The 23,344-nt window shown below is 50.4% G+C and overlaps 2 protein-coding genes across 3 annotated transcripts; one reads left to right on the top strand and one right to left on the bottom strand.

The window, feature by feature from the left end:
- Positions 1-1,745: 1,745 nt before the first annotated feature.
- ZNHIT1 (zinc finger HIT-type containing 1) lies at positions 1,746-14,618 on the bottom strand. The gene is made up of 5 exons (XM_037054855.1): positions 14,031-14,618; positions 2,729-2,899; positions 2,214-2,293; positions 1,918-2,087; positions 1,746-1,821 (listed from the first exon to the last, which is right to left on the bottom strand). Exons 1-5 carry the CDS (start codon positions 14,050-14,052, stop codon positions 1,800-1,802), a joined length of 465 nt encoding a protein of 154 aa, XP_036910750.1. The 5' UTR covers positions 14,053-14,618; the 3' UTR covers positions 1,746-1,799.
- Positions 14,619-14,693: 75 nt separating this feature from the next.
- Positions 14,694-22,155, top strand: PLOD3 (procollagen-lysine,2-oxoglutarate 5-dioxygenase 3). Of its 2 annotated transcripts, XM_037054853.1 has the most exons (19): positions 14,715-15,171; positions 15,543-15,634; positions 15,783-15,919; positions 16,016-16,179; positions 16,321-16,433; positions 16,605-16,668; positions 17,146-17,243; positions 17,533-17,634; positions 17,808-17,933; positions 18,119-18,240; positions 18,521-18,625; positions 18,739-18,864; positions 19,124-19,265; positions 19,353-19,466; positions 19,656-19,724; positions 20,227-20,331; positions 20,855-21,001; positions 21,262-21,387; positions 21,704-22,155. In XM_037054853.1, exons 1-19 carry the CDS (start codon positions 15,045-15,047, stop codon positions 21,857-21,859), a joined length of 2,235 nt encoding a protein of 744 aa, XP_036910748.1. In that variant the 5' UTR covers positions 14,715-15,044; the 3' UTR covers positions 21,860-22,155. The 2 variants fall into 2 exon arrangements, with proteins under 2 accessions (XP_036910747.1, XP_036910748.1); XM_037054852.1 differs by having other exon boundaries at positions 14,694-15,171; positions 19,124-19,466.
- The last annotated feature ends 1,189 nt before the right edge of the window (positions 22,156-23,344 follow it).

The following is a 23,344-nucleotide window of genomic DNA, read 5'->3' on the forward strand; positions in this document are numbered from 1 at the left end:
TTCCAAGGAACCCTCCAGTTTTTGAGAGGACTCGTGAAAAAGCCCCACAGTGAACTGGTTTAGGTCTTGGGCAATGAGGCCAACAGCTGTCGCTCTCTGAGTACTTTCCAGACACTTGGGCAGGGGCACTGCCTCGTTTAACCCTCACAGTGTCTGGTGGGTGGCTACACAGAATGAGAGGCACAGTGACCTATCCAAGCGACACAATTAGTAAGACCAAGATTTGTCCAAAACAGAAGACTCAATTGGCCTACTGCCCAGAATTCCTGGCTCTCCAAACTAATTCACATCAATTCAATTCAGTGCTCATGGAGGTCTTTAGCTGTAAGCCTTGCAAGTCTCTAGCCTTCCAGACCCCACCATTCACCTCTTCTGGTGCTCCTCCACACAACACTGGCTCTAGCCTCTAGAAGCTTTTGGTATAGTGTAGGTTTCCCAAAGGCCCGGGTGTCTCCCAAGGTGGGGCCAAAGTCTCCACTAGTATACAGGCAGCTGGCAAAAGTAGTTCAAGGCTTTTCTTGAGGAGCTATGGTTCTAAATGGGGGTCTGGAGATCCTTCCTAGAGAATGTGAATGGGTGATTTATAGAGACAATCAGCATCAGAGCAAGGGAAGGCCCCTGGAGTCTGGCTCGGTCTTATCAAGGTTGGTTGGGGAAGACTGTGTCATTAAATAGACAAATCTTACACCAAGCAGAGCCTGTGATTCTTTATAACAACAAAGTGTGTCTGCTCCATGCTACTGAGGATACAGCTAGGAACTCGAATGGCTGAGGCTGACCTTGGTGCCTTAGGGCCGAGATCATCACATCTTCACTTCCATGATAGGAGTCTGGACTAGGATGGCTTAAAGGCTTGGCCAACTGCACCTATATCCGGGAGCACCTGCTCATGGCCTCTCTCTGTAGCCTAGGCTTCCTCAGAGCACGGATTTCTTACATGGCAACTGGGGGCTCCAAAAGCAAGTGTCCCAGGGACAAGGCAGGAGCCACACTGCCTTTGACCACCCAGCCTTTAATGTCACATGGTTTCACTTCTGCCACTTGACTGGTTGAAGCAGTCCTAAACCTCCCTGGGTCCTAGAGAACGGGGACAAAGACCTCACCTTTAATGGAAGAATAGTCAAAAAATGTACAGCCATCTTTTAAGATTTTATTTATTTATTTTTAGAGAGAGGGGAAGGGAGGGAAACATCAATGTGTGGTTCTCTCTTGCATGCCCACTACTGAGGACCTAGACTCCAACCCAGGCATGTGCCCTGACTGGGAATCGAACCAGCGACCCTTCAGTTTGCAGGCCAGCGCTCAATCCACTGAGCCACACCAGCCAGGGCCTTCAGCCATCTTTTAAAACCATCACACTTGAGAGTGTCTGGAAGCCCCGTTCTCACCACCCCTCAACACAAAGCTGTCACCAACACCACTTTCCCAACTGCAAGTCTCCAGAGAAAGAGCAAGCTGTTCTTCAAGAAGACACCAGAACATTTGGGCCAGCCCCCAAAAGTCCCCCAAAATGGGGAGGAGAAAGACATGACCAATCACCCTCATGCCCAAAACAACGTATGACCAAAAGGCAGGTGTCTCCCCACACAAGCCCATTTAGTAGACAGCACCCTGAAGGCTGGCCCACTTTCCTGCCACATGCCTGGAGGTAAGACTGGTCTTCCCTGGGGGATAAGACATGAGGTTTGTTGGGTGAGTGAACAGTTCTCTTGGTCCAGGGGAGCACCTTTCCTTTTGATGTCCTCTCCAAGGCCAGATGATGATGCACGGAGGGCCTTCCTCTCCAGGGATGCCCAGGGTCACACAGTCCACTTCAAGCACCTGAAGGCAGAGGAAATCCAGGACGAGGAGAGGGTCTGGGAGGCTGTGGGGGACAGGAGGAAGAGGGTGTGGACCTGGGGGACAGTCCCAGCTCACCTGGTCTCCTGGTGAGTGCCCAGACAGCGCACGGTGCAGTACCGGGCACCACAGCTGACGCAGGTGTACGGAGAGGGGAAGCCGCATACGGCACAGAAGGGGCGCTGGGGCCGGGATGGGGGTCCTGCACAAGCTGTCAGGTAGTTGGGGCCCTCGGCCACACTCAGGTTCTGCAGATACAAGGGGGCAGGCTCCACACCTTCTCTACCCACCCACATAGCAAACCCTTGCTAGAGACAAGCATCTCTCTGGGCACAGCCTTCCCTGTGGGTTCCTCCCTGCCAGCCCATTCTCACCTGCTCTTCCAGCAAGGCCTGGAAATTTTTTCGGAAGCGAAGTTTAAAATGATCACCTCGAGTTTTCTTTTTTTTCTTTCCTAGAGATCAAGAGCAATGAGTTACTTGACACCTTCCAAGAAAGACACCACCTTTCTCTGCCCTATCTCTCACAATGGCCTCATGTCCATTCCCTGCCCACTACTCACCTGGGCTCTAGCCAGGTCTCTGTCTACCATCCTTTTCCCTTCCCCCAACATCTCTAATCCCAGCCTTCCTTCCTCTCTACACTCCCCAAATCTAAGACTTTATATCAGCTGGAAGGTATTTTAGAGCGCATATGCTCCACCTTTATTCTACATACACAAGAAGACAATGAGGCATAGAATCGGGAGAGCAACTAGCTCAGAATCACAGAAGCCAGTCCCTGGCCCTTGGGTCATCTTCCCCTCAATCTGATGTCCTTCCACAACCCTAACCTAGGCAAACTCTTTCCCCTTCCTTCAGCCTTGTCTCCCCAGCCCCACCCGCCTCACCGGTGTCTGCATCATCATCAAATTGAGGCAGTCTTTTGCCAAGCTGGGGGAGTCCTGCGTGGGGATCATCCTGGAAGTTGTCATTCTCCAAGGCCTCAAGCTGCCTGTTGATTCGGCGCTGCCGGGCAGCCCTGTCCAGTACCCGCCGCTGTCCAGGGTCCTGGGAGCGAACTAGATGGGGCACAGCCAGAAGAGTTATGGGGGGCATAGAGAAGACAGACGCTAAGGTGACTGTGGCTCTGGGCGTGATGTCCATGGGGTGTGGAGCCACAGTTCTCTGATCTCATCCTTGTCACCAACCAAGCCCTTGGCCCCTATATCTTCTACCAATACAGTAGTCCCCCACTATCTGAAGTTTTACTTACCTAAGTGTCAGTTACCTGCAGTCAACCGTGACCTGAAAACATTATATGGATATGGAAGTAAACAATCTGTAAGTTTTAAATTGTGTGCTGTTCTGAGTAGGTGTGGGTGTAAGAAGCTCTAGTACCACACAAGAATCAGAGCATCCAGGGCCACTCAGAACAGGAGCCTGTGATGAAATCTCATGCCACCCCACTCCACCCTGCCTGCCTGGGATGTGAATCACCCTCTGTCCAAGGATCCAGGCTGTACACACCACCTGTCTGTTAACCACCAGGCGGCTATCTCAGTTAACAAGATCAGCTGCCATGATGTCACAGTTCTTGTGTTCAAGTAATCCTTATTTTACTTAATAATGAATTCAAAACATAAGAGTATTCATGCCAAAGAGAAGCCATAAAAATAGGTATGTACAGGGAAAAAAACATAATACGCACAGGGTCCAGTACTATCCATAATTTCAAGCACCACTGGGAGTCTTGGAACTTTTTCGATGTAGATAAGAGGGGACTGTATATCAGCCCCTCTGGTTTGCTTCCTTCCTTGTGAAGATTGCTATTTCATTCACTCAGCCCTGTTTTCTACCTCTTTAACCCCAGCCTTTCCTCCTGATCCCAGACCTAACCAATGAAATGCCTCCTGGAGACTTTTCACTGCCGGCAGAAATCACAGAACCACGCTGACGAGACCAGTGTACACTCAAGGCTTACAGGCCCCACTGAGACCTTAATGCACCTGGCCTTCATGCTCAGCAATCGCATTTCCTACCCCAAAGGAAACGGGCCACTGACACAAAGACGCTCGTCTTATAGCCCACCCTCAATCACCACTGCACGACACCCAACCCCTACATACACCAAATCCCACTGCTAACCCCAGCCTTTCACCTCCAACTGAGTCCTCCCCTCCCTTTGCACCTTTAATCTCTCCTCCTCAACTGATACTTTTCCTTCCAGGAAAAACTCTCTGCCTACTCAACTTCATACCTACTCTTCTTTGACAGAGTGGTACACGTGATGTTTTATTTTCTTGTCTCCCATCCATCTCTCAACACCCAGTAACCGGACTGTTTTTTTATGGTAACCACTCACGCTTAAAGAGTGCTGGTGACCTCCTTGAGCCAGGCCCAGAGTGCATTTTACTTGAATTCTCCACACTCTGAGACTATGTTGACCATCTCACTCAGGTTGAAAGAGTCTCTTTGGCTGCTTCTTTGATATGAACTCCAGGTGTTCCTTCCCCATCTCTGGCTATGGTTCTGTTTTTAACCTTGTCTTCTCTCTCTCTGCCTCTAAGGAGATGGTTATCCCTGTTCTCTTTCTCAGTCTATAAACTCTTCTTGGAACTTCTAATCCAAACACAGTTCTCTCTCACCCACAAGCAAATGAATCTAAAAGTGATTCTCTCCATCCAGAACCTTCTCTTGAGCTCCAAAACTGACTTTACAACTGGCTGCAGGAAATTTCCTGCTGACCCCATTGACATTGCAACTGAAAATTAAAAATCTTGCCACTCAACCCTGGCTGGTGTAGCTCAGTGGACTGAGCGTGGGCCTGTGAAGCAAAGGGTCGCTGGTTCGAGTCCCAGTTGCTGGTTCGAGTCCCAGTTGGGGCGCATGCCTGGGCTGTAGGCCAGGTCCCCAGTGGGAGACACATGACAGGCGACCACATATTGGTGTTTCTCTCCCACTCTTTCTCCTTCCCTTCCCCTCTCTCTAAAAATAAATAAATAAAACATTTTTAAAAAATCTTGCCACTCAAGTCTGATTCTCTTCCTGCAGACTTTCTTTAAATAAATGGAACCATCTACATGGACATCCAAACCAGAAAAACTAGGATATTTTAAACCTCTTTCTTCATTACCATATCAACTGTTCACTAGCTTTTGATAATTCTACACAAACTATCTCTTCATTCATTAAACCAATATTTATTGAATGCCTGTAACCATAATAATAGCATCAGTGCCAGTTGCTAACCCTTACTGGGCATGTACTATGAGTCAGGCACTACACTCAGCTCTGCATAAATGGAACCCTTTAACCCTTACAACCACCCTGTGAAACTGGTTTCATTATCATCCCCAGCTTACTGGAGTTTGCAGCTAGTAAATGGCTGGGTCAGAATTCAACCCTGAACTGCCAAGCATCAAAAAACATGCTCTTGAGAGGTCCTGGTCAAGAAAGAAGTAGAAGTAAACATGGCTCTCCTCTTTGCACAACCAACATCAAAATTACAACTAAATTACAGAACAACCATCACTCAGAACCATCAAAAATCAAGTTGAATGGAAGTCCAACAACTATGGAACTAAAGAAACCACATCCGCCTGGACTGGTAGGAGACACGGATACATAGAATGGGCTGGCCCACATCCACATGTGGTGGATAAAAATTCAGGAGGGATATATCTGGAGCAAGGGGCTCCAGCCCCACACCAGGGCCCCCAGCCCAGGGCTGCAGTGCCAGGAAGATAAACCCCCATACCTTCTGGCTGTAAAAACCAGTGAGGTTTGATTCAGTGAAAGGAACTGCTTAGTCCCAAGCAGCACCTCTTAAAGAGTCTGCACACAGACTTACTCAGATTCACCCTGCCTAAGCTCTAGCACCAGGGTGGCAGCTCAGGAGGCACCAGTGGCATGCAGGGTGCCACTGCACTGTCTGGCATCAGGGTGACAACTGGAAAACAGCTTTCTCCCAAACAGAAGGGCAGGTGGGGCCATTGTCCCTTTTCTGAGCCCTCTCCACATGGAGCCACAGAGCTGGCAGAGAGGGGCCATATCTGGGACTCCATCATCCTGGCTCGCACAGTTTGCTCCACCCTGAGGAATCCCTGAAGTTCCACCCCAACCAAGCTGTTAACAGTGGCTTTTCCATATGAATGCATGGTCTTGGTTCAGGCTTCACATCTTCCTAAATCCTCTCAAACAAGCAACAGCAGGACTCAGGGAGCCCTCAGCCCCCATACTTCTGGCAAAGCAGCACCAGGCCCAGCACTAGCAGCAGCCAGCTTTGGATCAGCTTTGCTTCGCCTGGATCTCCAAGCGCAGCACAAGTCGCAGCCACCTGCAGATTGCTTTGTAGCTCATGCAGGGTGGCTCCGAGTGGAACACAGGTGGTGGCTGACCCTGGCCTGCACCACCTGGGAAACACCAGAGCACACTTACCCAGTAAACAGCTACAGACCACGTCAGAATACCACCACCCAGCCCGTGCACGGCTGATCCTCCACACAGGGCTGAGGTTGGTAGTCAGTGGTCAAAGCCAGTCCTTGCAGCTGACTGGCCTGGGTAAATCCCTCCCACTAACCTGCCAACAGCAATCAAGGTTCAACTACAAGAGGAGAGTGGACTCAGCCTGCACAAAGGGCACACCTTGAGTACCCAGCTTGGGTGATGGGGAGGCTATGCCACTGGGCCCTTCAGAACACCTACCTTAGGCCACACTACCAAGACAGAGAGCCATAGCAGCTCTACCTAATACAGAAATAAATACAGGGAGGCTGCCAAAATGAGGAGATAAAAAAACATGGCCCCAGTGAAATAACAGATCAAAACTCCAGAAAAAGACTAAACAAAATGGACATGAGCAATTTATCAGATGCACAATTCAAAACACTGGTTATAAGGATGCTCGAGGGACTTAGTGAGTATCTCAACAGCATAAAAAAGATCCAGGCAGAAATGAAGGATATAAAGGTAGAAATGGTGTAAATAAAGAACAACTGACAGGGAATCAACAGTCAAATGGATGAAACCAAGAATCAAAGCAATGATATGGAACATAAGACACAAAAAACAACCAATCAGAACAAGAAAAAAAAAAGAACAACAACAAAAAAGGAGGATAGTATAAGGAGACTTGGAGTCTAGGGCAACTTCAAGTGGTCCAACATTCACAGCATAGGGGTGCCAGAAGAAGAGAAAGAAATTGGAAATCTATTTGAAAAAATAGCGAAAGAAAACTTTCCTAATTTAGTGAAGGAAACACAGAGATTCCCAATCAAGATGGACGCAAAGAGGCCCACTCCAAGACACATAATTAAAATGCGAAAGGATAAAGATAAAGAGAGAATCTTCAAAGTAGCATGAGAAAAGCAGATAATCACTGACAGGGGAATTCCCATAAAACTGTCAACTGATTTCTCAAAAGAAACTTTGGGGGCCAGAAGGGACTGGCAAGAAATATTCAAAGTCATGAAAAGCAGGTACCTACAGTGACAACTGCTCCTGCCTGCAAAGTTATCATTTAGAATCAAAGAGCAGATAAAGTGCTTCCCAGACAACAAAAAACTAAAGGAGTTCATCATCACCAAACCATTATTATATGAAAAGTTACAGGGACTTATTTGGGAAAAGATCAAAACTATGAACAATAAAATGGCAATAAATACATATCTATCATCAATTTGAATCTAAAAGCCAAACTAAGCAAACAAGAAGAACAGAGACAGAATCATGGATACAGAGAACGTTTTGATGATTGTCAGGTGGGAGGGGGATGTGGGGAAATGGGTGAGGAGGTGAGGAGATTAAGAAGTACAAATTGGTAATCACAAAATAGCCATGGGAATGTAAAGTACAGTACAAGAAATGGAGTAGACAAAGAAATTATATGCATGACCCATGGACAAAGGGGTGGGGATTGCCTGAGGGAGTGGGAGGTACTGGGGTGGGGGCAAAGGGGGAAAATTGGGACAACTGTAACAGCATAATCAATAAAATATAATTTAAAGAAAAAATCGGACTTCCGACCAAGATGAAGGCATAGATGGAAACACTGTGCCCCCTCCCACAACTAAATTTAAAAACAGCTAAGTTCTAGAAACAAAAACACAGCCAAAACAGTGAAAATTGAAATGCATGGAAGTCCAACAACAACGAACCACTCAGCCAGACCAGAAGAGGGGTGGAGTCAGTGGCGGAGTGGCGTCAGGTCCGGCTGGAAAGACCGTTCTGTCCGACCAACCCAGGAGCGAAGGCGGAGGTGGATGGAGGCAGTTGGTGGATCCCAGACCCAGTGAGGGTGCAGGGCGGCTGGCTGACTGCAGTCACACATTTGCGAGCAGATAAACCAAGCGAAGGAGCAAACAGTGAGACAGACTGCTCAGGCTAGGGCCCCAGTGATGGGAATTAGAGCCTGAAAGCAACAACTGGAAAGACTTTCTCGGGGTCCAGGGGCCGGGAGAGGCTCCCAGGCTCACAGAGTTCGTTGGAGAGACCCACAGGGTCCTGGAGAGTCCACGGGCCCACACACCTGGGAACCAGCACCAGAGGGGCCCAATTTGCTTGTGGGAAGCCGCAGAGGGGACAGAAATCTGAGAAAGAGCAGAGTGGAGCAAAGCACCATTTTTTTCCCTCTCTGACTCCGCCCCCACATACAGTGTCACAACCCAGCAACTGAGCTGCCCCGCCCTGGTAAACACTAAGGGCTCTGCTCCTCATACACGCGCAGATCAAAACATGGCTCAAGAACTCAAAGCCCCAGAGCCAATAACTCTAAATAACCAAGAAATAGCCAACCTCTCAGATGCACAGTTCAAAATACTGTTGATCAGGATGCTCACAGAATTGGTTGATTTTAGCCACAAATTAGAGGAACATATGGAGGCTAAACTGATTGAAATGAAGGGAAATGCACAGGAAACCAATAGTGATGGAAAGGAAACTGGGACTCAAATCAAGGAAGTGGACCAGAAGGAAGAAAGAAACAACCAAACAGAACAGAAGGAAGAAACAAGAATTCAAAAAATGAGGAGAGGCTTAGGAATATCTAGGACATCTTTAAACGTTCCAACATCCGAATTATAGGGGTACCAGAAGGGGAAGAGGAACAGCTACAAGTGGGAAACTTATTTGAATAAATAATAAAGGAGAACTTCCCCAGTCTGGCAAAGGAAACAGACTTCCAGGAAATCCAGGAAGCTCAGAGAGTCCCAAAGAAGTTGGACCCAAGAAGGAACACACCAAGGCACATCATAATTACATTAGCCAAGACTAAAATGAAGGAGAGAATCCTAGAAGCAGCAAGGGATAAGGGGACAGTCACCTACAAAGGAGTACCCATCAGACTGTCAGCGGATTTCTCAAAAGAGACCTTACAGGCAAGAAGGGGCTGGAAAGAAGTATTCCAAGTCATGAAATCCAAAGACCTACAGCCAAGATTGCTTTATCCAGCAAAACTTTCATTTAGAATGGAAGGACAGATAAAGTGCTTCTCAGATAAGGTCAAGTTCAAGGAGTTCATCATCACCAAGCCCTTATTATATGAAATGCTAAAGGGACTTATATAAGAAAAAGAAGATGAAAAATATGAACAGTGAAAGGACAGCAAACACACAGTTATTAACAACCACACCTAAAACAAAAGCAAACCAAGAGGACAGCTAGATCAGGAGTGGAACCATAGAAATGAAGAACACATGGAGGGTTAGCAACAGGGGGGTGGGAGGAGGAGAAGGGGGGAGAACGCACAGAAAATAGCATAGACGGTAGGTAGAAAATAGATAGGGGGGAGGGCAAGAATAGTGGGGGAAATATAGAATCTAAAGAACTTGAGACACGTGGTTATAAACTAAGGGGAGGAGAATGGTGGGCGAGGGAGTGTGCGGGTGGAGGGGAATGAAGGCAGGGAATAGAACAACTGTAATGGTATAATCAATAAAATATATTTTATTTTTTTTAATATTTTATTCATTTATCTTTAGAGGGGAAGGGAAGGAGAGAGGAAGAGAAATATCAATGTATGGTTGCTTCTTGTGCATCCCCTGCTGGGAACTGGCCCCTGCTGGGAACTGGCCTGCAACCCAGGAATGTGCCCTGACTGGGAATCGAACCGTGATTGTCTGGTTCACAGGCCCGCACTCAATCCCCTGAGCTACACCAGCCAGGGCTTAATAAAATATATTTTTTAAAAAACAACCATACCTAAAACAAAAACAAACTAAGAGGACAGCTAGATCAGGAACAGAACCATAGAAATGGATATCACATGAAGGGTTAGCAACAGGGGGAGGAGAAAGGGGGGGAAGGTACAGAGAATAAGTAGCATAGATGGTAGGTAGAAAATAGACAGGGGGGAGGGCAGGAATACTATGGGAAATACAGAATCTAAAGAACTTGTGACACATGGACATGAACGAAAGGGGGGGAATGGTGGGAGAGGGGTGTGCAGGATGGAGGGGAATGAAGGGGGAATGGGACAACTGTAATGGCATAATCAATAAAATATATATTTTTTAAATAAATAAATAAATAAATCATGGTCTTGATCACTACATTATACTGCCTCCCTTCTAAGTGCTAGGTTGTATGCTAGGCTCTTGGAATACAACCAAAACCTACAGGCTATTGGGGAATACAAATGATCAAACAAGAATGGTAAATCATAGCACATGCTAATATAGGGAAGTACAAAGTGCTACAGAGCACACAACAGAAACAACTCGCCTGGACTTGGAGTAGTCAGAAAGACCTTCCAGAGGAAAGTAAGTCCAAGTTGAGGCCGGACTGAGTAAAAGAAGTAAACCTGGTTGGAGGTAAGGAGAGGGTGGCTCAGAGCCTGGTACCAGCATGAGAGGAGGCTTGGATGGGAGACTTTAGTGCCTTCAATAAATTAAAAGAAGTTCTGTATGACTGGTATATAAAGTATGTGTATATGGGGGATGGCGTATGAAGTCAGGCAGACCACTCAAAATTATTTCTTCTAAGTATCTATAGGAATTTAGATTTGGAGATTTTATGATGAAGGTGACAGAAATCCAGTGATGGGTTTTAAGAAAGGAGTGACATGACTGGGATTATTACAAGTCAATCCAGAGGTGTTCCAGTCCTCATCCTTTTTTTATTTGGACTATTCAATAGCTTCCTAACTGGCCTTCTAGGCTCTAGACCTGTGCTATTATAATAAAGTAACCACTAGTCACATGTGGTCATTTAAATTTAGATACAGATTTCTGGTCAAGATGGAGGCATAGGTAAACATGCCTCCCCTTCCTCACACAACTATAGCAAAAAATACTACTGGATTACAAGACAAATATCACCCAGAATTGTCAGAAAATTGAGCTGTGTGGAAGCCTGACAACCAAGGATTTAAAGAAGCCACATTCATCCAGATGGGTATGAAGAGGGGAGGTAGGGAGATGGCAGAGAGGCTCAGAGACATGGAGAAAAGTGGAGAGGGGAAACAGTGGTTCCACATCCACATGTAGTAGATAGAAATTGGGAGTGATACCTTGGGAGCGAGGAATCCCAGCCCCAGACCAGACTATCCAACCAGGGTTTCAGTGCCAGGGAGATAAGTCCTCATAACTTCTGGCTATAAAAACCAGTGGGGGCTGGTGTGCCAGAAGAAACTGCAGATTCTCAAGAGACTCCGCTTAAAGGATCCACAACAGATATAGGACTCACTCAGACTCATCCCCTCTGGGATTCAGCACTAAGGCAAGAACTTGAAGGGCACCAGTGGCTTACAGGGAGAGGGTGAAGTAACTGGCAACAGAGCTAGTGCCAGGAGACAGCTTCCTCGCAGACAAAACTCGAGAGGCCAGGCAGCAGCACTGTCCCCTCTCCAAGCCCTCCCCCACACAGAGCAACAGAGCTGTGACATGGGTTGCTCTGCCCCAAACAACTTAACAGGTGCACTTTTCTACAACAGGCCACACTACTAAGACAGGGAGTCAAAGCAGCTCTACCTAATACACAGAAACAAACACAGGGAGGCTGCCAAAATATGGAGATCAAGAAATACAGCTCCAATGAAAGAACAGAACAAAACTCCAGAAAAATAACTAAATGAAAAGGAGAAAAGCAATCTATCAGATGCAGAGTTCAAAACACTGGTTATCAGGATGCTTCAGGAACTCACTGGGTACTTCACCAGCATAAAAAGACCCAGGCAGAAATGAGTGCTGCATTAAGTGAAATAAAACCTATAGGGAACCAACAGTGGAGGGGATGAAGCCAAGAATCAAATCAACTATTTGGAATACAAGGAAGGGAAAAGCATTCAATCAGAACAGTAGAAAGAAAGAATTTAAAAAAAAACAAGGACAGACTTAGGAAACTCTCGGACATCTTTAAACATACGAACACCCAACTCAGGGATGCCAGAAAAAGAAGCAGAAGAGCAAGAAATTGAAAACTCATTTGAAAAAATAATGAAAGAAAATGTTCCTAATTTGATGAAGGAAATAGACATACAAGTCCAGGAAACACAGAGAGTCCCAAAGAAGATGGACACAAAGAGGACCACACCAAGAAACATCATAATTAAAATACCTAATTAAAATTAAAATTAAATTTAATTAAATTTAATAAAATTTAAATTAAAATTAAATTTAATTAAATTTAATACATAATTAAAATTAAAAAGGTTAAAGACAAGAGAACCTTAAAAGCAGTAAGAGAAAAGCAGATGGTTACCTACAAAGGAGTTCCCATAACACTATCAGCTGATTTCTCAAAAGAAACTTTGCAGGCTAGAAGAGACTGGCGAGAATTATTCAAAGTGATGAAATAGCAAAGACCTACAACCTAGATTATTCTATCTAGCAAAGCTATCATTCAAAATTGAAAGGCAGATAAAGCACTTCCTAGACAAGGTAAAACTAAAGGAGTTCATCATCATCAAGCCATTATTCTATGAAATGCTAACAGGAATTATATAAGAAAAAAATCAAAATGATGAGCATTAAAATGGCAATAAATTCACAACTATAATAACTAAATCCAAATAACAAACTAAGCAAACAAGCAGAACAGGAACAGAATCATAGATACGGAGATCACTTAGATGGTTATCAGTTGGAAGGGGAAAGAGGGAAAATGGGGGGGAAGTACAGGGATTAAGAAGCACAAAATAGTAGATACAAAACAGACAGGCAGATGTTAAGAACAGTATAGTTAATGGAATAGCCAAAGAACTTGGCTAGAACTTGGCTAATTCATGCATGACCCATGGACATGAATTAAAGGGAGATTGCTGGGGGATATTGGGGTACCAGGGGGAGAGAGGCAAAGGGGGAAAAATTGGGACAACTGTAGGAGCATAATCAATAAAATATATTAAAAAATAAAAAGATAAACTTAGATGTAGATTAAGAATAAATAAAATTTAAAATTCAGTTCCATGATTGCACTAGCCATATTACAAGTGTTCAATAGCCATTTGTAGCTAAGGGCTGCCATGATGAACAGTGCTCCTTAAGAATATTCCCGTCATCCCAGAAGTTCTACTGGACGGCGCTGCTCTAGACCCTCCAATTCATCCTCTTCACTGAAGCTAGAACTGCCTTTCTAAAAGATAAATTTCTTTAGGTCATTCCTCTGGCTTAAAAGCCCATGATAGGTCTCCAGTGCTCTCAAAATTCAAATTTTTACGCAGATCATATAATGCATTTCAAGTGTGTCTTCCCTAGCCCTCCAGCCTCTCTCACAATTCCTCCGTAAGTCTGGAACTGTGAACTTGGCTTCCTAACCGACTTGCTTTTTCTTGCTTTCATGCCTTTGTAAGTGTAGTTCCCGCTGCCGGAAATGAGTCCCCGCGCATCTGCACAGAGCGAAACCTAACTCGACTGTCAACACTTAAGCGTTATTTTTCCCTGCAAGCCTTCATTCACCGCCCTCTACTTTCCAGGGGCCCATGCACTGTGCGTTCCTCTGCCATTGCGCGTATGAAATACAATGGTAGGTCTGCATGTCTGTCCCCCATCTAAACAACCACTTCCAGGAAGATAAAGATCTTTTTGCTTTTTCCATTCTCAGTGCCAGCTTTGAGCAGGCATAAATAAAACGTAAATGGATGGTTTGGGAGATGCCCGGATGCCAGGATGTGAGGGCAGGGAAAGGAATTTGAGACTAACAACTGGGTGAGAAAATCTTAGGCCAGGTTAGGATTTGAGAGGAGGCAAAGAGCCAACCCCAGAGGGGATCACATACCCGAAGTTTTCTTCTCCACCATTTCCACAACACAGCTGTCGGAAGAGCCTACCGCGCGCGCGCGCGCCAAACCATCCGCTTTGGTAAGGGCCCGGTAACTTCCTGTGGCGTGTGCTTCTGCGCGTGCGCAAAGTAATTCCAACGCTTAATTACGTGATGTTCCCTAGGAGACGAGCAAGCTTTCTGCCATATTTTATAGGGGCAAATGTACTTCCGGCCTCAGTGCAGTTTGTATTTAGTGGGAGCCCTGAAATGAGTCATTTTAAAGACGTGGTGCCAGTGGCCTTTCGAGAAATGTCCTTTTCCTTTGGTCCTTCTTTGCTGCTATTATCAGAAAGGCATCCCCTGGAGTTTCTCTCTAGAAATGGCAGGAGGGACTCCCAAAGATTGTGGGAAGGCTTGAGTGGGCAATCCGAGAGGTCGCTGATGACGCTCTGCAGATATTTCAACCCCTAGTTCCCCTGGAGCTTCAGACTCTTCGGCATTCTCCCTCTCTTCCGCTCGCCCCTCCTCCATTCGTTCCTGCTCCGCGCGCCCTCACAGCCTCGCTCAGTCTTCTGCCCCGCCGACTGGGCAGGGCTGTGGCAAAGACCCGCCTCCGCGTCTCGTCGGACCCGCAAGTGGTCACTTCCCCTCTCCGGGTTTCAGTTTCCTCAAGTGTCTAGTGAGCGGTGGGCTGGGTTGTCTCTGACCAAAGTCCTCAGCTTCTGCTCACCCGCCCGAGCCCCCGCCCCTCTTTCCGCCTAGCGGCCCAGCCGCCCCTCCGCCCTCACCGCACAGTCCGCGCGCCGGCGTCCGGAGACAATCCTCGCCTTGTCTGGGGCGCCGGCATCTAGAGTTTTCTGTAGCCTCCAGCTACGCCTTTTTTCCAGGGCGGAGCCCCGGCCCTGCTCCGCCTGGGTCTCACTGCAGCTCCGATCCCCTGTCTAGAGCCTCCCCGCTCGGTAGTTGGGATCCAGGCACGCAGCTGGAGCCCGGTGCCGGCCTGTGTGCGGTCTCAGCCAGCTCCCCGCGATGGCCTCCTGGGGCCTGGGACTCCGGCTCCTGTTGCTGTTTCTGCTGCTGCTGCTGCTACCGCCACCTCCTGAGGCCGCGGCCTCGGCCTCGGACCGTCCCCGGGGTGGCCACCCGGTGAACCCAGGTGAAACCCCCAGGGAGTGCCGGGTGAGCTCCGGGCTCACGTGTGTTCGGACTGGGGCTTGGGGGAAGTTGGGGCAGCGGAGGACAGTCTCTCTCCTGCCCAGCGTGCTCCTTGGGACTGAACCACTCGCTCCCGACCCTGGACTGTTTTCATCCTCCCCCTTTTAACTGACCCCGAATCCTGGGTGTCACTCCCATAGCTCTCACTGGGGTCGAAGTTTCTCGGGGGAAAGATTTTAAGAGGGAATGGGAAAAAGAAGCAAGGACTTTAACAGAGTTTGAGGGAGGGGGAGGGGGTCTGAGGTGAGTGGAGCACGTGGGGCAGTGAGCTGGGTGAGTGGGTCCCGACTGCCAATTCTCAACTGGTGACAGAGAAGTTGCTAGTGATCACCGTGGCCACAGCCGAGAACGAGGGATACAGGCGTTTCCTACAATCAGCGGAGTTCTTCAACTACACAGTGCGGGTGAGAGGAATGCCCTTGCGGGGCACTAGGAGGTCGGGATGGGTGGCTTTCAGCAGGAGGAGTGGCTGGCAGAGGGCTGGATGCCTGGGGCCCTACGGTGAGCCTGGCCAGCTGAATCCTTCCCCGGCATGGTGGATCTCCCCCACAGACACTGGGCCTGGGAGAGGAGTGGCGAGGGGGTGATGTGGCCCGAACGGTTGGTGGAGGACAGAAGGTCAGGTGGCTAAAGAAGGAAATGGAGAAATATGCAGACCAGGAGGATATGGTCATCATGTTTGTGGACAGGTAGATGGAGGGAAATGGGTGGGGCAAACAAGAGGAAGGAGGTGAGGATACTGAGGGTCCTAGCGGCTGTCTGTTCATCCTGCCCTTCCTTGCCAGCTATGATGTGATTTTGGCTGGCAGCCCCTCAGAGCTGCTGAAGAAGTTCGTTCAGAGTGGCAGCCGCCTGCTGTTCTCTGCTGAGAGCTTCTGCTGGCCTGAGTGGGGGCTAGCAGAGCAGTACCCTGAGGTGGGCACAGGGAAGCGCTTCCTCAACTCTGGTGGTGAGTGGCAGAGTGCCTGAAGCAGAGGGGCTAAGAGTGTGGGGTCTGGAGTGTTCCAGGTGCCTAGGAGCCAGAGAGGGAATGAGGACAGGTTTATGGGACCATGGGAGTCCTTGAATCAGCACCTCCCCGCTCCCACAGGATTCATTGGCTTCGCTCCTACTATCCACCAAATTGTCCGCCAGTGGAAGTACAAGGACGATGATGATGATCAGCTGTTCTATACTCGACTCTACCTGGACCCAGGACTGAGGGTAGGGACAGACAGAGGAGGGGTGACCCCTTGCAGCCCTGTGGGCATGGCAGACCTCAGGCCGAATGGGAGAAAAGGGGTAAAGGGGTTTGGAGGAAGATGTAAAGAGAAAAGAGTGACAGATGATGTCTCAACCCTTCTTGAATTGACTGCCCCATCTCATCCCACCCAGGAGAAACTCAGCCTTAATCTGGATCATAAATCACGGATCTTTCAGAACCTCAATGGGGCGTTAGGTAAGCAGAAAGGCAATCAGAAGGGGAGGTAAGAGAGGCTGCTGGGGTCCTTAATTAGGGAGGAGCTCTTAGTGGAACTGGGGTGGTCTTCAACTCACCTTTATGTTAACTTTATTAAACATCTGAATGGCTGATAGGTAAAGTTGCACAGTGCTAACAGTAGTAGAAGCAGTGGCCATCGTTCTAACACCTGTGAAAATACTATGTGTCCAGGCCCTGGGCCTGGGGCTTTACTGCTGTAATCTCATTAACACAGCAATCCTACAAAGGGGGCCTGGGGTCTGTGGTTATCTACCTCTTACAGATGAGAAAACTGCCTCTCTGAGGGCCTGGTGGCTTGCCCAGGTCACACCAGTAGTAAGTGGAGGGTGTCACCAGGAGGTTATCAGAGAAGCTAGATTCCCTCCTATTTAGAAGCACCTGCTGCTCGGCAACTTCAAGAGGAAGGGAGTCTAAATCCTAACCTTTCTTCCCCAGATGAGGTGGTTTTAAAGTTTGATCGGAATCGTGTGCGTATACGGAATGTGGCCTATGACACGCTTCCTGTTGTGGTGCATGGGAACGGTCCCACCAAGGTGCCCCAGTGACTCACACCCTCAGCCCCATATCTGGTCCCAGCCCCTTACCCTGTCCCAGGCTTGGCCCCACAACCTCTGTCCCTGCCCCAGACCTCGTCCTAGCCCCGAGGTACCTCCAACCCTTCTGAGCACTTGGTCCTCCCCAGCCCCGGCCGCAGAGGTGCTGGGAGAGGTTCGAAGTGTCCGCTGCTTCCCCACTTCCTTGTTCCTGTCTATCTACCTGATCTACCTCATGTTTGGTCCTGGACTCCTCTGTCTCAGCCTCTCTTTCTGTCTCTTCCAACAGCTCCAGCTGAATTACCTGGGAAACTATGTCCCCAATGGCTGGACTCCTGGAGGAGGCTGTGGGTTCTGTGACCAGGACCGGAGGACACTCCCGGGGGGGCAGGTGAGGAGCGGTAAGGCAAGAGAGCACATTGAAGCAGGGGATGCAGGGAGAGCGTGCTGGACAGCAGTGGGGTGCAGAGCTCCGGAATCCCCAGACCTGGCCACGTGGGTGGAAGAAGACAGACCAGGTGGGGGTTCTGGGCTTTCCTCTGAGCCCGGTCGTGTGTCTTCCAGCCTCCCCCCCGGGTGCTTCTGGCTGTGTTTGTAGAACAACCTACCCCATTCCTGCCCCGCTTCCTGCAACGGCTGATGCTCCTGGACTATCCCCCGGACAGGATCACCCTTTTCCTGCATAACAATGTAAGACACCCTGGCAGCCTCTCCATATGGGCCCTCCCGAGGGACATGCCCAGACGGACTCCTGCTCCCCCCACTCCAGATTGCTTCCTACACCCTGTTCACTCGCCTCCTCTCCTCTCCATCACACCCCTTAGGTGTCACCTTTTCTGCCCTCAGCACCCTCTCCCATTTCCTCCCATCTCCAGGAGGTATACCATGAACCCCACATTGCAGACTCCTGGCCTCAGCTCCAGGACCACTTCTCAGCAGTGAAGCTGGTGGGGCCAGAAGAGGCCCTGACTCCAGGCGAGGCCAGGGACATGGCCATGTGAGTGAAACCTGGGTGGGGAGGACTGGTGGGGGGGAAGGGGTGGGAGGGGGTGAGGCTGCCACCTCCTGCGCCACCCTTCCCTCTCCATCCACCATCCAGCTTTTCCATGGTCCCCACAGTGCTGCCCGCCCAGCATTCTACCCGTCCCTTGCCCCTCTTCCACAGACTAGACAACCTGGGGGTTCCAGAGAGGGGGAGTTTCTCCCACTCTGCAGTCCCCTCCCTCCCCCACCTGCTTCAATTTCAGTTCCTTTGTCTGTTGGTCTGTCCCCACCAGGGACAGCTGTCGGCAGGACCCCAAGTGTGAATTCTACTTCAGCCTAGATGCTGATGCTGTCATAACCAACCAGCAGGTCCTGCGCATCCTCATCGAAGAGAACAGGTTACTTTCCTGGCTTAGCCAAAGGGCCCCCAAGTAATCTCCCAGAAGCCCCCAGCTCCTCCCCTGGGCCTGGGACTCTCCTCTGCCCAGTCCTCACCTCCCCCTGTTCATAGGAAGGTCATAGCACCTATGCTGTCCCGCCACGGGAAGCTGTGGTCCAACTTCTGGGGAGCCCTGAGCACTGATGAGTACTACGCCCGCTCTGAGGACTACGTGGAGCTGGTGCAGCGGAAGCGAGTGTGAGTCCTGCCAGGGCTGCCGCCCCTCTCCTCCTCCCACCTGGGCCTGGATGGTCTCAGGGATCTGGTGCGGCTCTGGGGTAGGAACTGACTATGCAGCGGGACACGAGAGGGTTGCAACCAGCAGTGCTTAGCAGAGAAAGTGAGAGGGCTTCCTGGCTCAGAGGGTGGGGTGCTCTGAGGGGAGAGCCTCCAAGGCTGAACTGGGCAGAATTGTGGGGGTCACCCACCTTGCTGACCCTACTCTGGGTACCTCCAGGGGCGTGTGGAATGTGCCCTACATTTCCCAGGCATATGTGATCCGAGGGGAGACCTTAAGGACAGAGCTGCCCCAGAGGGAGGTGTTTTCAGGCAGCGACACTGACCCAGACATGGCCTTCTGTAAGAGCCTGCGGGAGAAGGTGAGCAGGGCAGTCGGGCCCAATGCTGGGGTGCTGGGAGGTGCTGAGACCCTTGTGTCTCCTTTTCACATCCTTTCTCCACTCCAGGGCATCTTCCTCCACCTCAGTAATCAGCACGAGTTTGGCCGGCTCCTGGCCACTTCCCGTTACGACACAGACCACCTGCACCCCGACCTCTGGCAGATCTTTGATAACCCCGTAGTGAGTAGTGGGCCCCTTGCTCAAAGAACGTGGGTGCCCTTCACTGTAGGAGGGTGCACGTGGGCATGCACACCCTTGTGGGACCTGCTGCTGCCCGGGAGGGGCTATCCAGGTGCTGGGGCTTCCTGGGTGGGACTGGAAGAAGCAAAAAGGCACACATGGAGGTGTGCTCCCCTGCCTCCTCCCCAGGACTGGAAGGAGCAGTACATTCATGAGAACTACAGCCGGGCCCTTGAAGGGGAGGGACTGGTGGAACAGGTAAGCCCCACTCAGGATTCCTGACTGTCCCAGTGGCTGTCACCCACTTGGGTCCACTGCTTGGATTAGTAGTTCCCAAACTGACTTCCCCCAGGTGCCTTAGGGTTTTCTACCTGGGCAAGATAAAGGCAAAGGCTGATCAGATAGGCTTTCAACTCCCCGCCCCAGCACTAGTCAGTGAGCCTCTCTTGTCTACTGGGTACATCGGCATTACAGGCAAAATGCCATTTTTATAAAGAAGTTTGAAAAGCACCGTCCCAGAATCTGCGGCCCAGGACTCCCCTGCAGTTTGTGCTGTGTTCTCGGTGCTGTTCCCTCCGTGTCTGGCCCCACCGCTCCTGGCCGAGCCCTTGCCATGGCCCATCCCCATGCTCCAATCCATTCCCCTAGCCTCTCTCAGCTCCTGGCTTCCCTTTCTGCTCCCTGCTTTTTCTGTCCTTCATTGGCTGCCTGTCCCCTCCCTGAGTGTCTCTCCCTGTTGTTCTTCCCTGGCTGTTCTCAGCCGTGCCCAGATGTGTACTGGTTCCCTCTGCTGTCGGACCAAATGTGTGATGAGCTGGTGGAGGAGATGGAGCACTATGGCCAGTGGTCAGGAGGCCGGCATGAGGTGAGAGGGGCTGGAGCCGGGCAGGGCGGGGCCTTCTAGGAAGAGCGAGGTGCTGGGTCTGTCTGATGGAGGGAAAGTAGTACCAGGAGAGTGGGGGCAGAGAGGAATCCCCAGTGGGGAGAGGGCCCATAAGGGTCACAACTGCATTCATTTATTCATTCAAGAAATCATTACTGGGCAAGCGCTGGGTGCCAGCCATGGACCTAGGTTGTGCAGATGCGCTGGTGGGTTGTGCAGGCTGCACTGGCCCTCAGCTGTGCTGTCGTTGGCAGCAGCAGCCCAGGTGACCGTGGGAGCTGGAGAAGGGGCCCCTGGCCCAGATCTGACATGGGGGACCAAGGGGCTTTGCAGAAGTAACATCTTAGCTCAGACTTGAAGAGACTGTAAGAGCGAGTCAAGCTAAGAAGTGGTTGAGGCTGTTCCAGTTGAGGAAACATAGGCTTTAAGGCCTGGGAGCAAGAGGAGCGGGGCATGGGACAGGGCCTGGCACTGCTGTCAGGGGCTCAGTGCCCACTGTGCACAGGACTCCAGACTGGCCGGAGGCTACGAGAACGTGCCCACTGTGGACATCCACATGAAGCAGGTGGGCTATGAGGACCAGTGGCTGCAGCTTCTGAGGACATACGTGGGGCCCATGACCGAGAAGCTATTCCCAGGCTACCACACCAAGGTGGGCTGCCGCTCCTGCCACCCTTGCCCTTTCAAACTTCCCACACCCCAGTCCAAACTGGGAGTTTCCACGCAGCATCCGTGTGGCCCCTATAGCATTTGGGGCCCCATGGAAAGAAATACCACAGGAGAGCCACCCTGGAGGGAGCCTGCCCAGCCCCTGCAGCCATTCCCACTCCCTGGACAGGGGCTGTCACCTCCTTAGAAGGACCCTTCAACCTGAGGGTCATCCCTCCACCCTCGTTTCTTGTGTCCCCCCAGACCCGGGCAGTGATGAACTTTGTGGTCCGCTACCGGCCAGATGAACAGCCCTCTCTGCGGCCACATCATGATTCATCCACCTTTACTCTCAACGTTGCCCTTAACCACAAGGGCCTGGATTATGAGGTGAGCCCCTAGTGTCTTCCTGTTTCCGAGTACCACCAGGGTCCCTACACATACTCTCTCTCTTCCACCGGGACCCTGTGTCTGCCTCTTACAACCCCGCACGCAGCCCTCAGTCACCCTCCCTGCACATTCCCGTTTCTTCACTGGTACCCTCTCTCGGATCACTTCTAGGCTGGCCTCCTCCTCCTTCCTCCTGTGTCTCCCCAAGCCCCCTGCCTCCCCCCTCCTTTATCTTTTTGATCTGCCTCGTGTGTCCTTGTATCTGTCTGCCCCCAACCCCATGTCTTCTCACTGTCCCCTTCTGCCCCCTTTCCAGGGAGGTGGCTGCCGCTTCCTGCGCTATGACTGTGTGATCTCAGCCCCTCGGAAAGGCTGGGGGCTCCTGCACCCTGGCCGTCTCACCCACTACCACGAGGGGCTGCCCACCACGAGGGGCACTCGCTACATCATGGTGTCCTTCGTCGACCCCTGACGCTCAGCCACTCTGCCAAACCTCTCCTGCCATCGTGCCTTCTTGTGCCCTACTCCCCGGAGGGCACCTGTCCAGCTCCTCGCTCACTGAGTGTGCGTCTGGTGTGTCTGGGACTGAACGTCTCACCCTGTGTCTTCCCCAGCGCACAGCTGTCTCAGGAAGCTCCTGGAGCGCACTTGAGCCTCCCCTCAGCCCCTGAGGGTCCGTGGAGAAAGAGTTTCTGGGGAGGTTCCCCGTGTGATAATTTATTGTTTCTTAGCCCCACTCCCAATAAAGGAGGATTTGTAATTCTTGAATCCATTTATTGTCTTTCACCTACCTGTTGACCTTGTACCCCTCCTGCCATCCGGAGTAGAGAGAGACTGGAGTTAGTCCAAAGAAAAGGAACCTATTGACCAAGCTGGGGAATTACCTTAGAAGGGCCAAACCAAAAAGACCTCACTGTCAGGTTCAGTTGAAGGTCACCCCCACCCAGACCCCGCACACTTCTCCCTGATTCTCTCATCACTTGATGGCACTTCTCCTTCACATTAAGGGTGGAGCAGCATGTCCCTGAGCTGGGCTTCAGGCACGGTGCTCAGAGAAGGAAGGCTCCTTGGAGGCACGTGTCCCAGGAGGGAAGGCAGGCCGGGGCCTTAACTGCCGCTGGGGAGACCTAAGCTTTTTGTCATGGGGTGTCAGGAAAGGGGAAGCCCTCGTGGGTCATTCCAAGGAAAACTTCCTGGAAGAGGAATATGAAGTAGCCCTGGAAGAGAGACCTTCTCACAACCTGTGAAGTAACAAAAGTGTTTACACATTTATTATTTTTCAAAGATTTTATTTATTCTTCGAGAGAGGGGCAGGGAGGGGAAAAGGGAGAGAAACATCGATGTGAGAGAGAAACACCGATCAGCTGCCTCTCACAGGTGCCCCAACCTGGGCCAACCTGAGAGCCAGCCCGCGATCCAGGCATGCACCCTGACCTGGAAGTGAACACGTGGGTGCCCTTTTGCTTAGCTGAAAGGTGCCCAGCCAATTGAGCCACACTGGCCAGAGTCAAAAGTGTTTACACTTTTACTTTTTTTTTTTAAAAAGATTACTTATTTTAGGGAGAGGGGAAGGGAGGGAGAAAGAGGAGAGTGTGGCTGCCTCTCACATGCCCCCCACTGGGGACCCAGCCAGCAACCCAGGCATGTGCCCTGACTGGGAATTGAACCTGTGACCCTTTGATTCCCAGGCTGGCACTCGATCCACTGAGCCACATCAGCCAGAGCTAAAAGTGTTTACATTATTAAATGGTTGAAAAGAAACAACCATTTTAGTGTCCCAAAGAAAATGTTGGAACCACACCCCACCACCCACAAAAGATGAGACCCCGGAGAGCAAGTCTTGCCTCCAGCCTCTAGGGGGCTGTCAAGCTCTTGCCAAGACCCCTCCACCCGGGAACCCTGAGGACAACGGGCTGTGCCTGTCCCTTCAGCTTGGTCTTTCCCAGCCTTGTACCAA

The sequence above is a fragment of the Sturnira hondurensis genome, unplaced genomic scaffold (assembly GCF_014824575.4).
Source record: "Sturnira hondurensis isolate 20B ecotype Veracruz unplaced genomic scaffold, ASM1482457v3 Scaffold0008380, whole genome shotgun sequence".
NCBI classification, from domain to species: Eukaryota; Metazoa; Chordata; class Mammalia; order Chiroptera; family Phyllostomidae; genus Sturnira; species Sturnira hondurensis.